The sequence below is a fragment of the Crotalus tigris genome, unplaced genomic scaffold (genome assembly GCF_016545835.1).
Source record: "Crotalus tigris isolate CLP2741 ecotype Arizona unplaced genomic scaffold, ASM1654583v1 scf7180000017774.6281472, whole genome shotgun sequence".
Taxonomy (NCBI): domain Eukaryota; kingdom Metazoa; phylum Chordata; class Lepidosauria; order Squamata; family Viperidae; genus Crotalus; species Crotalus tigris.
The window spans coordinates 6,130,268-6,148,639 of record NW_024096625.1 but is presented as its reverse complement, the minus strand read 5'-3'; the positions used below and the strand labels follow the sequence as shown (position 1 = coordinate 6,148,639).

The following is an 18,372-nucleotide window of genomic DNA, read 5'->3' as shown; positions in this document are numbered from 1 at the left end:
AGCTCCTGGTCTTGTTTTTACTGACTGTATAGAGCTTCTCCATCTTTGGCTGCAGAGCACATAGTCAATCTGATTTCTATGTTGACCATCTGGTGATGTCCATGTGTAGAGCCGTCTCTTGGGTTGTTGGAAAAGAGTGTTTGTTATGACCATCGTATTCTCTTGACAAAATTCTATTAGCCTGTGCCCTGCTTCATTTTGTACTCCAAGGCCAAACTTGCCTGTTATTCCGGTTATCTTTTGGCTTCCTACCTTAGCATTCCAATCCCCCATGATGATAAGGACATCATTTTTTGGTGTTAATTCTATAAGGTGCTGTAGGGCTTCATAGAACCGGTCAATTTCATCCTCTTCAGCACCAGTGGTTGGGGCATAGATTTGGACTATTGTGATATTGAATGGTTTGCCTTGGATTCGAATTGAGATCATTCTGTCATTTTGGGGATTGTATCCCAGTATTGCTTTTCCTATTCTTTTATTGACTATGAAGGCTACTCCATTTCTTCTGAGGGATTCTTGCCCACAGTAGTATACCTGATGGTCATCTGAGTTAAATTCACCCATTCCTATCCATTTTAGTTCGCTGATTCCTAAGATGTCGATGTTCAGTCTTGTCATCTCTTTTTTGACTACATCTAGCTTGCCTTGATTCATGGATCTTACATTCCAGGTTCCTATGGAGAAAAAATCTTTACAGCATCGGACTTTCCTTTCACCACCAGATATATCCACAGCTGAGCGTCCTTTCGGCTTTGGCCCAGTCGCTTCATTCTTTCTGGCGCTACTAGTACTAGCCCTCTGCTCTTCCCCAGTAGCATATTGGACACCTTCCGACCTGAGGGACTCATCTTCCAGCGTCATATCTTTTTTCCTTTTAGTACTGTCCATGGGGTTTTCATGGCAAAGATACTGGAATGGTTTGCCATTTCCTTCTCCAGTGGATCACATTTTGTCAGAACTCTCTGCTATAACCTGTCCGTCTTGGGTGGCCCTGCACGGCATAGCTTATAACTTCATTGAGTTACGCAAGCCCCTTCGCCACGACAAGGCAGTAATCCATAAAGGGGAGAGCCAACAAATTATAGGATGGCAAATGCTCTTGGCCTTGAATTTCAGCTGTCTTCTCACATGTTGGAATAGGGCTTTTCAACCTTTTCACAGTTTGTATCTCTTTTAGGACATGACAATATTTGAGTACCACCAGTGCTTAGCAAGGTGTCAAAAACTTGATGACTAAAAAAAAGGGGGGGGGAATTTGGGTTTTACTGATTAGATTCATTTGTTGTTATAGAAATGGCTAGTTTATAATATTATGGAAAAGTAAAAAGTTGAGGTTCAGTGTTAATGCTTCCTTCTACTGCAACAGAGGAAGTCTGTACTTTTTCCCTTCTCCCCCTCATTCCCCCCTTTTTCTTCCCCACTGTGTCCTACTATTTGCTTTTGTATTTTTGTATTTTACTCTATAATTTAATAAAATGTTACAAACTATAGAAAAAAAAGGGAAAAAGTACCAGTTTTAATTTCTTTGGTGGCTATTCCTTTACTGAATCACTTTCCCTTTGCACTGACAAATGCATGATGAATTTATCCATGTTTATTAATATGCACTACTATCAGCTAATTCAGGGGTCTTCAAACTTGGCACTTTGAAGACTTGCGGACTTCAGCTCCCAGAATTCCTCATGGCTGGATGAGGAATTCTGGGAGTTGAAGTCCACAGGTTTAAAGTTGCTAAGTTTGTAGACCCCTGAGCTAGCTGGTCAGCCCTTCTTCCTCTCTCTCTTCTGAGCTCTTTCTACAGTGTAATAAGAATGCACCCCATCCCAATTCCTTCCCTGTACCCTTAAAGACACAGGAATCAAGTGCAAAGCAAGAAAGGCTCAAAAAATAAAGAAACAAATAAACTCCCATTTTTCCTCCTTTAAGCTGTCTCAGGCGTGTCACGTGTCAGAATGTTGCAATCCGAGACTGAAAGGCTCTAGCAATTGAGAAAAGTTTTAGCTTTAAATTAAGCCTGTTTACCTTCAAAGAAAACTTTCTGAAAGCCATAGACAGATTCAAGATAAGGGGGTAAAATTAATTACATTTGTTTAAAGGGATTAAACCTTTCCCTGTTTTCTTCTTTTTCCCTTTCCTGCCCAAACCACCTCCTTTTATAGCCTCTCCTCCCCCACTTTTTCTTCAGTTCAACTCCAGCTCCATGCTGCTTTCAGAAATGCCAATCATCTGGAGCCAATCATCTGGAGCCCTGCCGGCTCCTGGGGCTTCTGCCGAGCCCAAACAGTCCTGCAACTGCAGCTGCCTCTGCCTCAGGCTTGGGTCACTTCGGCTCATTTCCCGCCCCCTCTACACTTTTTTAGGATGGTTGCATACCACCTGCCACATGCCAAAGTACCACAGGGGTACACGTACCACTGGTTGAAAAGCCCTGTACTATAGGACCTAATATATAAATTGGTTCAAGAAGCTGTTGCCTCATCCTGCATCAAAGAATCTCAATACTAGCTAAATTTGGACAATCTCACCAGGGTGTTCCCTTTGCAGTTCCCTCCCCAATTTATCTCCTTACTATCAGTGTGCTTCAATACATGATTAACAAGCTCAAATATTTCATAGTTTGGAAGGTTCTTCAATTGTCCTAGAGTTGTCTTCAGAACCAAATACTATAGTTCATCTTGTATTAGACAAATTTCCAGCAGTCTGGGATATAAACAAGGAGGGTGGCATAAGATTTGCCCATATTCTGCATCTTATATTACTGATATGACATGGATTAGTCTGTTGATCATCTTCATTTAAGTGATCCATGTGCCTGGAATTGATGACATTCTTTCTGAATTAAAAAGAAAAAAAAACAGACACTCATGAATAAAAACTACATCCATCAGAACAATGATAATTGGACACAAAAATCCAGTTGGTGCAATCCCAAGGTCAACAATACAGCACTGTAAGCAATGTCTGGGCTTTTGCTTCAGAGGTAGGTGTAGTGAAGTGAAAAGACAAGCTGGGATATGGGATATATTGTATGAGCAAGAAACTATTCAATAGGGATAATTCATGTGTTGGTGTTGTTTCTAAGATAACCAACTGAATTGAATCTTATGTAAGTTCATTGAAGTAGGACTTCACTGAAATAAAGGTGACAAGTTAATTATAAGTGCAACTAACTTTCTGTGAATTTAATCCAATGTGCCTAATTGTTACCTGAAAAGGTAGAAACCTGGTTAAAACGTCTGGAAGATACGATGCACGAATCAGTGCGTTATCACATCACAGAAGCTATCGCTGTTTATGAAGAAAAACCCAGAGAGCAGTGGATCTTTGATTATCCTGCACAAGTAGCACTTATTGGTTCTCAAATCTGGTGGACTACAGATGTGGGAATAGCATTCAGCAGACTTGAAGAAGGGTTTGAAACTGCTTTGAAGGATTATCATAAGAAACAGGTATTGATGTTACCCTTTTTTATGAGCTACCAGACCATATCTAAATAGAGTTTACAATTATATGAAATTGGGGAAAAAAGCTGTTTGCCACGCAGCAAAACTGTAAAGCAATTTCATTTTTACTTATTTATATCCTGCCTTTATTATTTTTGCAAATAATTCAAGGCGGCAAACTTCCTATTTTCACCATAACAGCAACCCTGTGAGGTGAGTTGGACTGAGGGTAACTGGCCCAAGATCACCCAACTGACTTTAATGGCTAAGGTGGGACTTGAACTCATGGTCTCTTGCTTTCTAGCCTGATGCCTTAAACATTAGAACAAATGGGTTCATTGGGTGAGATAGATGGCTATATAAACCAATGTAATAAATAAACTGATCAATCAATAAACCAATTAGAAACAGATGAATGTCAATGATTTGGTATATAAAATAAAATATGAAATTATTTATGTGTGTCTTTCTCAGATTGCTCAGCTAAATGCTCTTATTGCTCTACTGTTGGGTGATCTGACACCCAGTGATAGACAGAAGATCATGACTATTTGTACAGTAGATGTGCATGCAAGGGATGTGGTGGCAAAGCTTCTATCTCAGAAGGTAAACCCACTAGTCATTGTTTTAGATTTTGGCCACTATTCTGAATCTATCCTGAATCTAGTATAAACATATTTCCTTACACTTAAATACTATGGCTGATGTGTTGTTCTATATCTGCTGCAATCTGCCTCAAAGGAGAATATTTAGCATCCATTTAATTTAAACGAGAGATTCCTGTTATCTCTGGGCTCTAGCTGAGACCCCCATTTGCTTCATGGATTAGTATTTCCTAAAAATTCACTTTCTCTGTTTCTCTGTCATATCTGTCTGAATGTGGAATGCAGACTGAAAATAAGTGCCTTTGATCAAGCAAGTCAGAGCTAAAAAAATTTACAAAAATAATTTTTTCAAACTGAGACTAGAAAAATATCAGCGAAAAACCAATTCATTATGTTTTATACCTTCATCTTCCTCTACATGAACCTTCTGCAGTGGATTATTAGTGGAAATAAAATAAGGAATGGTGTATATATATATATTGTTATATTTAACATTTCTTCTGATAAGACTTCCAAAGGATTGCATTGATGTTCCTTAGAGGGTGTTAAAGACACAAGTTTCTGTAACCTTAGTTTCTATTGACATCATTGACATTTTAAAAACAATCCAGGCAGTGTATGATGTTGCAAATGCTAGACAAGAAACAAATGAGATATCGAAGATATAACTGTTTGATGGAATCCAAAGAGTATCAATAAAATCTGATCTGAGGAATGAAATGATATGAATGATGATGAAAGGCACATACAACTTTGACTCATGTCAAATACCTGCAGTTTGTTTCTTGTAATGTGAGAATGGAAGAGAAAATTACCTTGGCAGAAATTATAATATCTGTAGCAATTAAAGCCTCCATTAAAAAGGCAAGATTACATTGCATTTTATTTGCTATGGTGTAAGAGTGCCTAGGAATGAATCTAAACTTTTATAATTGCAGACACTGGAGTTACATATGAATGACTGTGAGTAAGGCTGGTGAAGTTAGCATAGGCATTTTGGCATCAACTGGATTCTTTATTCTATAATAGCATCTCCATAAGTAACAGTTTTACAATATGGTATTTTTATAGGTTGCTAATTCCCAAGCTTTCTCTTGGCTGTCGCAACTACGCCATAGATGGGATTGGACCCTGAAACACTGCTTTGCCAACATTTGTGATGCTCAGTTTCAATATTATTATGAGTATTTAGGAAATACCCCTCGGCTAGTTATTACACCTTTGACTGACAGGTAATATTTGTCTAATAGTGGCCCCTCCCTGACTTGTCTTACAGAATTTAGTATTATACACAAAATCTCCAGTGAAAAAATATTATTATTATTATTATTTATTATTTTACGTACACTTACAAGTTAGTATAATTGCATTAGGTTACAAAATGTTCCTATCTAATCTCGTCAGTTTATATGGGAAGGCTTGGGTTGGCTTTTTAAGGAGCTTGTAACTCTAGGATGAATGAAACACTTCTGTTTGGAAAACTAAAGCAGAAAGATTTTTGGAAAACTTCCCAGGGATTTTCCAGATTGCACAAAATTGCATATACAGCTAATTCACCACCTGCAAACTTTTGCACAGTTCTATTAGGTTTATTTTCAAGAAATTAATTGAAATAAAAGTTTGGAATAGAAGAAATGAGCAAACTGCATACCCAAGAAAGGGAATGTCAGATTTAATAGTATTTTATTTTTTGTATGCCATAACTGCTGAGCTGAAGAAACATGTAAGTATTAATGCAAGCTAGATTCCTACATTTTAATCCATAAAGAAATATGTATGTTGCAGTTCTGCACATGGTAACTTAAATGTGTTCAATAAACTCATAATTTAAGCAGCTAGACATGCATCTGGAAATAAGCCTGTACATACATTTACATATGTGTAAATCTATAAATGGTACTGAAACAAAATCTGCATAGCTGTAACAATGCGGAAGGATGAAGCAAATTTCCAAAACATACTTTTTTCTTCCCAATATGCTATCCCCAATCCCCATTTTACTGTATGCTCATATTCCTTTGAGTCATTTATTTGCCATACTATGCATTGGTTTGTAGTCTTTAAGCAAAAATAATAACATTATCAAATTTATTTATGGGAAAAATGTTTCTTTCAAAAAAAGTAACGAACTCTTAAGTTCATATTGCTCTTGTAGCTTGTGGTTTTGCACTTTCCATCATTAAAAAAAACCTTTATGTTATTGTCATTGTGCTTTTATTGTTAAAGGTGTTACATTACTCTTACCCAATCTCTACACCTAACAATGAGTGGGGCTCCTGCGGGTCCTGCTGGGACAGGGAAAACAGAAACCACAAAGGATCTTGGACATGCACTTGGAATGATGGTCTATGTTTTCAACTGTTCTGAGCAGATGGATTACAAGGTGCTTTGGTTGTTTTCAACCATTTATCTTCAAAGAAAGATGATAGGAATGATTTTTTAGGTCAGGATGATCCATTGTTAAAGGAGACTGAATCATATACTATCAAAGTAGGCAGACATTATTTCAAAGGAATCTTTTCATTATTGGATGGATAATAAAATAAAAACAATGAAACAGAAACTGAGGCAGAAAATGGCTTAGTAGTCCATTTAATCTGCCCTTTGACAGATTTTTTAAAAAAATATTTCTTAGAATTTTTGTTGGATAATGGACTTGTATTTATCCCAAGCATGTTTCAACTCAGTTACTGATGACTGAGCCACTAACTCAGCTGGAAGTTGGTTCCAAGCTTCCGTTACTCTTTCTGTGTTATTTAACTAGATTTTGTTTGGCATTTTCTCCTTTTATGCTTACATGTAATGTATTTTTAAAATAGAAAAAATGAGACATTGCTTAGTATTCCTCAAAATAATCAATTCAATTATATATTTTAAAGAATATAAAATACTATCAATGAGATGGGACTAAATCATGTTTAGAGTGTCTTTTTTTGTCCCACTTGCAAGCTTTGTACTGTAGTTTATTTCACTGAACTCAATGACACTTTTTGATACCAGTATTTATTATTTATTAAGCAAAGTTATATTTGCAAATATATCAATACCTATATCTAGTAGCTATATGATATCATGAGCTTAGTAGACCAAGAAACTCTAATGAATTCATGACTGAGTATAATAATGCAAAGTTTGTGCCTGTTGTTTATAGGAAACTATTAATTTTTTATTTCTCACATAGTCCATAGGAAACATCTATAAAGGTTTGATTCAAACAGGTGCTTGGGGATGTTTTGATGAATTCAACCGAATTTCAGTAGAGGTTCTTTCAGTGGTGGCAGTACAAGTAAAAACTATCCATGATGCCATTAGAAATAACAAAAAACAGTGAGTAATAGCTGTATCCTTAAATACTTTAAGGGGTTAAACATATTAGGAAGAGATTAACCAATTATCTACCTGAATGGAAAATAACTAGACTTTTTATTACATATTTAAAAGATCCCCAAAGAGATTTCTACTAAAAATTAGATAATTGTACAGCTTGAGGTATATTAGAAGTAGTCATGTATATTTTCATATCCCAGCTATAGACTTTCTTTGTGTTTTGAGTGCAATTTGCAAGGAAACTGAAACCAGAGACAATTACTTCACTTGTAACAAAGTTTGCTGATTTATTTCTTTAATAATGCAGATTCATATTCCTTGGAGAAAACATCACATTGAAAGCATCAGTGGGAATATTTATTACAATGAATCCAGGCTATGCTGGCCGAACAGAATTACCTGAAAATCTTAAAACTCTATTCAGGTAAGGATGAAGGACAAGACATTTATGCTCCCTAATGTCAATTCTTTAATTTCCAATAGTTTACAACTATTTTTAATATATTGATTTAATGAAAGAGTTCTTTAATTTCCAATAGTTTACAACTATTTTTAATATATTGATTTAATGAAAGAGGTTTGCAGGTTTGATACCCAATAGAAAGATATGGGAGATGAAATGGGCTTTTTTAACTTTTTTGCTAAATGCAAAAGAGAATTGTACTATTGGAAATAAAATCATAGCAAAGTTAAAATATAACTTTAAAATAGCTTCAATTATTTTAATTGAAGCACTAAGCCGTATTCCCATGTTCATTTCTATTTTAAAGAACCTCTATCATATACTTTAATGAAGAGCAGTTTTTGTCTACATAAACACATTAAATATATTAAAGTATAAATGGAGAACAGTCACATAATATCAGTACCTTTTCCACTAAATATGAGAAAGGAGTCCTTTCCTTATTCCCTTTAGCAAACGTTTAGCATTTTGTAAAGCAAAGAAGTTACTTAGATGGTTAAACAAAGTAATGCAACTTCTTATTTTTACTTGTATTTCAGAAAAAAAGATCAGCTTGGAGATTATCCATTAAGTGTCATCTTCTTATATTTATTTTCTGTAACAAAAGTGATCATATATAAAGTATTATAAAAACTAACTTGAGAAAATTAACATTTTCAGCTTTGTTTGAGATCGTGATAGACTATGCTAATAATCAGCAAGCAGCCATTGCCCATATATTGAAAGTTAGTATATAAGTATTTGTTGTTTTCAGCTCAGTAACTACATTTGTAAATGTAACCTTGAAGTTATCTATCTATCTATCTATCTATCTATCTATCTATCTATCTATCTATCTATCTATCTATCTATTAAATTTATATGCTGCTCATCTCAGAGAAGGTGACTCTGGGCAGCAGACAACAGTACAACAAAAGAACAAATATACAGCAACTATTACCTAAAAGTGTATATAATAGTTGTTTAAAATATAAAAACTATAAAAGTGAAACTAAATAAAAAATATAATAATAGGCAAAGGGGTATTAAAAATAGTGGAGCATTATCACAAGTTCAGCCATCACTGGGATTCCCAGTTCTGCTACAAAATCAGTTCTTGACAGATATTCAAAAGTTTAGGAGTGATGAGGCTGATCTCATCTCTGGGAGAAAGGCCCCACTGTAGCTCCCTAGATGATGGAATCCATAACATGCCTATTCTACTGGATCTAGTAGGATAGGCAGATGGAGCAGTTAGTTTTTTTATTCTCATTATATAGTCTCATTTTGGTTTTGTGTGTTTTTTTATTTTATTTTTATTTTGTTTTAGGCCTTGTGCAATGGTAGTCCCTGACATTGAACTAATCTGTGAAATAATGCTGATTGCTGAAGGGTTTATTGACTCACGATCGTTAGCCAGAAAGTTTGTTACCCTGTATACTCTTTGTAGAGAGCTTCTCTCTAAGCAGGTAAATGATATCACTTTGACCTTGTGCTTCAACAAAGCTAATTAATATTTTTGAAAGCAAAGAATTTATTATCTTTATATATCCAATTCATTATATCAACAAGTCAAGAGAGTCCTGTAAAATAATTCAGGTTAAATTTATTTGGATTTGTTACTTAAGTGTTAATATAGTTTTCAATGGCATAGCATGAAGAAAGTGACTAGAGATAGGTTTTTCTCTTACTTTCATATATAATACTAGAACACAATATTAACTAATGTTAACTGTAGCCAATTTTCTTCACAACTCTATTTGGTATCTTCTGAACTTCACCACCACAAAATATAATGATGACAATCAAACCTGGCTCAAAAACAGTAACTGTGAGAGGGACCTTTGAGTCCCAGTGGATGATCACTTGACTATGAGCCAGCAGCAGCCAAAAAAGCTAATGTAATCCTGGGTTGCATAAACAGCATAGAATCAAGATCACACGAAGTATTAAGTACCATTTTATAAATCCCTAGTGAGACCACACCTGGACTATTACAACCAATTTTGGTCACCATATTAAAAAAAAGATGTTGAGACCTTGGAAAAAGTTCAGGGAAGAGCAACTAAGATGATCCAAGGCTTGGAGACTAAAACATATAAAGAATGGCTGCAGGACTAGGGTTTGGCTAGTCAAAAGAAAAGAAGAAATAGGGGTGACATGAGAGCAGTTTTCCAGTATTGAGAGGCTGCCACAAAGAAGAGGGGATCAAATTATTCTCCAAAGCACCAGAGGGCAGGACAAGAAACAATGGTTGGAAACTGATCAGAGAGAAGCAGCCTGGAATTAAGGAGAAAGTTCCTAACAGTGAGGACAATGAAACAGCTTGCCTTCAGAAATCGTGGGTGCTCCATCACTGGAGGTTTTTAAGAAGAGACTGGACAGTCACTTGTCTGAGATGGTATAGGTTCTCTTACTTGAGCAGGGGGCTGGACTAGAATGCCTCCAAGGTCCCTTCCAATTCTATTCTATTCTGTTGTGTTCTATTCTCTTCCATTCTATTCAATATAGCGTCTCCTGCTTGAGCAGGAGCTGGACTAGAAGACCTCCAAGATCCCTTCCAGCTTTATTCTGATTGATTGATTGATTGATTGATGGAATGAATTTCCTATAGCATTTATATCCTGTTCTAAACTTCTATATTTGGTTGTCCAAATGGGATATTGTATTAAATTAGCTTTTAGTGTGATACAGTATGGCTACCCCCTCCTTTTTTTTCTTTTTCTTCTATTTTCGTTTCTGATTCTTGGACAAGTCCTTGCAGTTTTCTTGAAAATGTTTTTCAAAAGTGGTTTGCCATGGCTTCTTCCTAAGGCCAAGAGGGTATGACAAGCCCAAGGTCATCCTGCTCTCTCTAAGTCTAAGGCAGGACTAAAACTCACTATTTCTGGATTTCTAGCCTGATGCCTTAACCATTACACCAAACTGCTTTCATGGCTCCTCTATACTTACAAAAACCTTTGCAAAGAATAGTTTGCAAAAAAAAAATTCTTCCTGTTTTTATAACCAACAAATAAAATGTTAATTTAGAAAAGGACATGAATCTATGGTAACATAAGTAGAGTGTAGTCCAAAATTACTTAATCTTCCATGCCATTTTTTTATTGTACATAAACCTTTTTTGTTGTATTTGTCTCCTTCACTCTTTTCTATGTGTAGAAATATGGTGTGCATACATTGTGTTTTTTGGAATGGAAAATAATTAGCTTACTAATAATTTTATTATATCTTATTCAAAATCAAACTTAATAGAGTAGGGAAGCATTACCTTATTAATCAGATGCTATCAGAGCATCTTCATTTACCACTACAGCTATTTTAAGTATTTTATTATACCTGATTACTTTATTGATTAATCTGATTTAATTTAGATCTGAATGACTAAATATTTCATTTTAAAATTTCATCCTGTCATAGACCACTGGTATAGAAATATATAATATCAAAAATACAACTTAGTTTCCAGATTTTAAAAAGATAATGTGGATAAGTTAGTAGATTTGGAAAATGATTTTTTGAACTTTCTTAAATATATCTCATCACAGGATCATTATGATTGGGGTCTTCGGGCTATTAAATCTGTCTTGGTAGTTGCTGGCTCTCTGAAGCGAGGAGATAAGACTAGACCTGAAGACCAGGTATGCAACATAATGCAAAGATATACTTCATTAATCTGCTTCCTAAGACCCAAGCATGTTAGCCATGAAACTTCCCACACAGGCATTTTGCCATGGCTATTTCAGGGGAATTCTTTCCCCTGCACATGTAGACAACACCACCAGATTAGAAAAGCTACAATTCTTCCAGTTTGTCTTTGATAATAACATATCTGTGGCACCTAAGTCCAAAGGACAACACAGTGAAATCCAGTCTAGTCCAGTGCTGTATTTGTTACATCTAACAGACAGAATCTCACTTGACTAAAGTTATAACTTTCTACCTAATAGATGCACCTCTAGAGTGTGACTACCCTGCGTGTTTTCCTCCCTCCGCGTACTATTCAGGATTGTGCAGTCTCTTGTCTTTAGCCCCTCTCTGGAATGAGCTGCTTCCTCCCTAGGAAGCCGCAGTATAACTGCTGAGATTCTCACACATGCATACCCATAGTTTTTTCCCATTGCCATTGCATCACAATTTCCCTTTAACTGGATTTTAATTAGGCATTTTTTTTCAAAGTATATTTTGACCATGAAATTGATCAGAATCTTTCTAAGTACAATAATGTGTGGTTTACTGCCTTTCCAGATACTTATGCGAGCCTTGAGGGACTTCAATTTGCCTAAGATAGTGACAGATGATATCCCCATTTTCATGGGTTTAATTAGTGACCTCTTTCCAGCTCTGGATGTTCCAAGGAAGAGAGACTTGCAATTTGAACAGATGGTTAAACAATCTACCCTGGAGCTTCACTTACAGCCTGAGGAGACTTTCATTCTGAAAGTAAAAAAAAAAAAAATCCACTGCTTTTAATTACACTCTGTAAAAAAATTAAATCAAAATAATTGCAGACAGGTTGTGCTGGGTATGAAGTTATCCTTATTGACCTTACTGTGTTCTCATAGTGTCCTTAAAATGTTAGTCTTTCAGTTGCAGTAATGTCTGTTAGTAATTCAGTGTTAATTGGAATATAAGCATATTATCATAAAATGTCTCACATGCACTAATTTGTCATAGGAATACAATTCCTGCCCCTATTCTGTTTTTTCTTAAATAATTTAGTACTGCTGGTACTTAACTATCAGTGTTAAACAATTCTGCAGTTGCTGGCCTTGGTTGCTCAGCCAACAGTCCTGAGTTCTGTAGCACATTTTTCACCAGATATCCAGGAACTCCAACATCTAGCACGGACCTTGTTAACCCAGGCAACATCCGAGCCAATAGGGCTTTCCCAAATTTACGTTTCACTATATTTTTTATGGGAGAGACAGTCTTTGTCTGACTCCTCAGATGAGACCTGTCCAGTATGGTTGAGTATGTCCTCAGAGCACACAAACCCCACAACCACATCAAGGTAGTGTCTCACTGGGGGATTATTACTATTATTACTATTATTATTGTTACTATTGGCAGGTTGTTCAGCTTGAGGAATTGCTGGCTGTGCGTCATTCTGTCTTTGTAATAGGAAATGCAGGAACAGGAAAAAGCAAGGTACAAGTATATCCTTCCTAATTTCAACTATTATTTCGTTGAAAATATTATTTTCCAGGCAAAGTGGCAAAATATTATTTGCTTTTACTTCATTTAAGGCCATCAATATTTTTGCATTAATGTGAAATTCCAGTAGTTAAAAATTGTTATGATCAAGCTAATCATGATAAGGAAGTGATTCTTTTTTCCTTTGGGAATTAAGACTACCTAGGGAATAATCAAATCAAAAAACAGTTTGTTTTGGGGGAAAAAATCCTAACATTTTTGATGCAATAGCATCTTATGAACTATCTTTTATAAGGCACTGAAAATCTAGCTCTTGCCCCAGGCATTGGTCCAGAAGGTTAGATAAGCCAGTTTTACATAGTTTATATAATTATTTGAGCATAGACTTTATTAATTATAAATACTAAAATATTAGCATATTTTAATGGCCATTTTAATTGCCATATTGATTTCTAGATTTTTAGATTTACTTGAACTTCAATAAGGCATTTGATAAAGTAGACCACAACCTATTACTTGATAAGATAGAAAAATGTAGGTTAGACTGCATCATCACCAGATGGATTTATAGCTGGCTGATCAACCACACTCAATATGAAGTCCTCAATGGAACTGCATCTACATGGAGGGAAATGTGTGGTGGGGTGTCCCAGGGGTCTGTTCTGGCCTCAATGCTCTTCAACATCTTCATCAATGCTTTGGATGAGTGGATAGATTTGCAGATGACACCAAACTGGCAGGAATAGCCAACACTTCAGAAGATAGCTTAAGATACAGAAGGATCTTGACAGACTTGAACATTGGGTGCTATGTAACAAAATGAAATTCAATGGTGAAAAAAGTAAGGTTCTACATTTAGGCAAGAAAAACCAAATGCACAGGTATAGTATAGGAATACCTTACTCAATAGTAGTAACTGTGAGAGGGATCTTGGAGTCCTAGTGGACAATGATTTAAATATGAGCCAGCAGTGTGCTGCAGCTGCCAAAAAAGCCAACACAGTACAAAGCTACATTAACAGAGGGATAGAATCAAGATCATGTGAAGTGATAATACCACTTTATAATACCTTGGTAAGGCCACATTTGGAATACTGCATCCAGTTTTGGTCACCATGATGTAAAAAAGATGTTGAAACTCTAGAATGAGTACAGAAAAGAGCAACAAAGATATTTAGGGGACTGGAGGTTTAAACATATAAAGAATGGTTGCTGGAATTGGGTATGTCTAGTTTAATGAAGAGAAGGACTAGAGATGATATAATAGCAGTGTTCTAATATCTCAGGGGTTGCTACAAAGGAGAGGGAGTCAAACTATTCTCCAAAGCACCAAAAGGCAGGACAAGAAGCAATGGATGGAAACTAATCAAAGAGAGAAGCAACTTAGAACTGAGAAATTTCCTGACAGTTAGAACAATTAATCAGTGGAAAAACCTTCCTCCAGAAGTTGTGAATGCTCCAACACTGGAAGTTTTTAAGAAGAGACTGGACAACCATTTGTCTGAAATGGTATAAAGTTTCCTGCCTGAGCAGGGAGTTGGACTAGAAGAACGCCAAGGTCCCTTCCAACATGATGATGATGATGATGATGATGATATCTTTTATTCATTAAACATGAACCTCAGTCAATTGAACATTCAAATTGGCTGGCACTGATGGTTGACACGGGTTGCTACCAGCATCCTAGGTGTCAACCAGGTACCTCCTTAAAATGTAAGATGTTCCGAATAGCGCAGTTTTTTGTAACATTGCTGGAGTTATTGCAGGAAGCTGCAGTTTCTTGATGTATTTTGCAAAGTTTTTGGACATAGTTCCCAGTGCCCCAATGACAATGGATATCACTGTTACACATTTTATCCATAATTGCGCAGTTTTGATGACCAGGTCGTGATATTTCATAATTTTTTCCAGTTCTTTTTTTTTCACTCTGGCATCTCCTGGTACAGTGATATCAATCAGCTGTATGCTTCAGTTCTCTACAACTGCAATATCTGGCGTGTTGTGTTCCAAATGGCAATCTGTCTATATTCAGAAGTCCCACAAGATCTTCACCCTCTCATTCTCAACAACTTTTCCACCCTATGTTCCCATGACTTTTCGGACACATGCAAGTCGTATTTTTTACACAATGCCCAGTGGATTAATTTAGCAACTCGGTCATGTCTAGCTTTATAATCACTTTGCGCGATTTTGCTGCACTCACAGATTAGATGTGAAACAGTTTCAACTTTGTCATTGCAAAATCGGCAATTTGGATTGTCAGTGGATTTTTGTATCTTCGCTTTCATGGCATTAGTTTGTAGTGCTTGTTCTTGAGCAGCCAATATTAAGCCTTCTATTTCTTTCTTGATGGTTCCCATCTTAAGCCATGCCCATGTCAAGCTGTTATCACATTTTCCTTCAATGTTTTTCAAATGCTGTCCATGCAAAGCTTTGGTTTTCCACCTATTTAATCTGTCATCCAGCCATTTTTCCTTATATTCTGCCTTTGTTTCTGTTATTTTTATAGTGCTCTCTGTTTTCACAGCTTGCAGCAGTTTTTCTGTACTTTGATTCCCATAATCATTCAAACTTCATTTTTCTTCTTTTACAGTTTGATGGATTTGCAATAGTCCTCTGCCCCCTATTTTTCTTGGCAGGTACAACCTGTTGATGTCACTTTGTGGACATGTAGAGCGTCATGCATATTCAAAAGTTTACACATTTTCCGGTCTAGATTTTCCAGTTCAGCCAAAGTCCAGTTGATAATTCCAGCTGGGTAACGTATCACTGGGACTGCCCATGTATTTTTTTTAATACATGCCCATGTATTAATGGCTTTAATTATGTTTCCAGCATTCAGCTTTGATTTTAATATTTTGCGGGCTCTCCTGATGCATTCCTTTTGCGTTGACTCTTTGACTTTTCCATTCAAGATGTTATCTGCTTCCAATATGCCTAGGTATTTGTAACCATCATCCTTTGCTAGTGCTTTCACAATACTTCCATTTCCTAGATCTATTTCTTCTATTTTTTCATTTTTCCTCATTGCATGGATAATACAGCACATTTTCCAAGTCCAAACTTATTATTATTATTATTATTGATTAATCATCACACAGTCAGCCAGATGTTCAGACTGGATTTGGCATTTTTTCTACCTATCGAGTCCTTACCCAGGACCTGGGATAGGCAGATGTGGATGTTTGATGGTATTACAGATATCATCGCAGGATGGAAGCAATTCCTAGTAAGGCCGCCTTTTGCAATTGACTAATGGTGAATTTGTCAATGCCAATGGTGTTCAAGAGGTGCTCCAGTTGTTTTGGGATTGCACACAAGGCGATGATTATTATTATTATGGATTATCGCACAGTCAGCCAGATGTTCAGACTGGATTTGGCATTTTGTCTACCTATCGAGTCCTTACCCAGGACCTGGGATAGGCAGATGTGGATGTTTGATGGTATTACAGATATCGTCGCAGGATGGAAGCAGTTCCTAATAAGGCCGCCTTTTGCAATTTACTAATAGCGAATTTGTCAATGGCAATGGTGTTCAAGTGGTGCTCCAGTTGTTTTGGGATTGCACCAAAGGAGCCTATGACTATTGGTACTACCCTTGCTTGCTTTTGCCACAGTCTTTCTATTTCTATTGTAGAGCTTGTATTTGTATCTTCTCCAGTCTTCTCTTATGTTAGCTATCTCCAGGCTAATGCACGTCCAACTAGCCAGACTTTTTTGTCTTTCTTATCGACAATTGTTAAGTCTGGTGTGTTATGTTTCAGGTGCTTGTCTGTTTGAATTCTGAAGTCCCAGAGCAGTTTAATTTTATCATTTTCTATGACTTTCTCTATTTTATGATCCCACCAGTTTTTGCTTACAGGCAAATGATATTTTTTGCAGATCTTCCAAGGCACCATTGTTGCTACTTTGTCATGCCGCTGCTTGTAATCAGTCTGTGCAATCTTCTTGCAACAGCTTACCAAGTGGTCCACTGTTTCTTCAGCTCCTTTGCATAGGCGGCACTTACTGTCTGTTGCTGTCTTCTCAATTTTGACTTTGTATGCATTTGTCCTTAAGGCTTGGTCTTGTGCAGCCAGAGTTAGTCCCTCGGTCTCTTTCTTCAATTTTCCTGCTCTTAGCCATTGCCAGGTTTTATTATTATGCATATTATTATATCGATCACGCACAGTCAGCCAGAGTTCGGACGGATTTGGGCATTTGTTACTATCGGCCTATCCCAGGACCTGGGATAGGCAGATGGGATGTTTGATGGATTACAGATATCGTCGCAGGATGAAGCAGTTCCTAATAAGGCCGCCTTTTGCAATTGACTAATAGCGAATTTGTCAATGCCAATTGTGTTCAAGTGGTGCTCCAGTTGTTTTGGGATTGCACCCAAGGAGCCTATGACTATTGGTACTACCCTTGCTTGCTTTTGCCACAGTCTTTCTATTTCTATTTGTAGGTCTTTGTATTTTATTATCTTCTCCAGTTCTTTCTCTTCTATTCTGCTATCTCCAGGCACTGCCACATCCACTATCCAGACTCTTTTGTCTTTCTTATCGACAATTGTTAAGTCTGGGGTGTTATGTTGCAGGTGCTTGTCTGTTTGAATTCTGAAGTCCCAGAGCAGTTTAATTTTATCATTTTCTATGTCTTTCTCTATTTTATGATTCCACCAGTTTTTGCTTACAGGCAAATGATATTTTTTGCAGATCTTCCAATGCACCATTGTTGCTACTTTGTCATGCCGCTGCTTGTAATCTGTGCAATCTTCTGCAACAGCTTACCAGGTGGTCCACTGTTTCTTCAGCTTCTTTGCATAGGCGGCACTTACTGTCTGTTGCTGTCTTCTCAATTTTGACTTTATATGCATTTGTCCTTAAGGCTTGGTCTTGTGCAGCCAGAATTAGTCCCTCGGTCTCTTTCTTCAATTTTCCTGCTCTTAGCCATTGCCAGGTTTTATTATTATCTGCTTTCCCAGCTATTTTTTTCATGTGTTGGCCATGTAGTGCTTTGTCTTCCCATGCCTCTATTCTGTTCTTCATTTGGTCTTTCTTGTAGGCCAGTTTGGTCTCTCCAGTAGTTAGTAAGCCTTCCTGATATACTAATTTCAGTGCATCTTCATCATTGTTCTTCAGATATTCTTCCAAAGCCATTTTTTCTTCTTCAACCATCTGATGTACTTGTAGCATTCCACGCCCACCTATTTGCCTTGGTAGATAAAGTCTATCAATGTCACTGCGTGGATGAAGGGCATGATTCATTGTCATTATTTTTCTGGTCTGCCTATTGATTGCATTATTATTATTGTTGTTGTTATTATTATTATTATTATTATTATTATTATTATTATTATTATTATTATTATTATTATATGGTTGTTAGCTGTCCACAATTGCATGGTCAATGAGTGGC

The 18,372-nt window shown here is 36.5% G+C and overlaps 1 protein-coding gene across 2 annotated transcripts in view; it reads left to right on the top strand.

Annotated features, from left to right (window-relative positions):
- Nucleotides 1-18,372, top strand: part of DNAH11 (dynein axonemal heavy chain 11) — a 220,978-nt gene that overhangs the window by 50,859 nt on the left and 151,747 nt on the right. For both annotated transcript variants that reach the window (XM_039342134.1, XM_039342133.1), the window contains exons 30-39: nt 3,216-3,449; nt 3,918-4,049; nt 5,120-5,280; nt 6,275-6,431; nt 7,230-7,375; nt 7,683-7,799; nt 9,148-9,286; nt 11,363-11,455; nt 12,063-12,257; nt 12,888-12,965. In XM_039342134.1, coding sequence (XP_039198068.1) covers nt 3,216-3,449; nt 3,918-4,049; nt 5,120-5,280; nt 6,275-6,431; nt 7,230-7,375; nt 7,683-7,799; nt 9,148-9,286; nt 11,363-11,455; nt 12,063-12,257; nt 12,888-12,965 — 1,452 coding nt within the window. The remainder of the gene's footprint in view (nt 1-3,215; nt 3,450-3,917; nt 4,050-5,119; nt 5,281-6,274; nt 6,432-7,229; nt 7,376-7,682; nt 7,800-9,147; nt 9,287-11,362; nt 11,456-12,062; nt 12,258-12,887; nt 12,966-18,372) is intronic.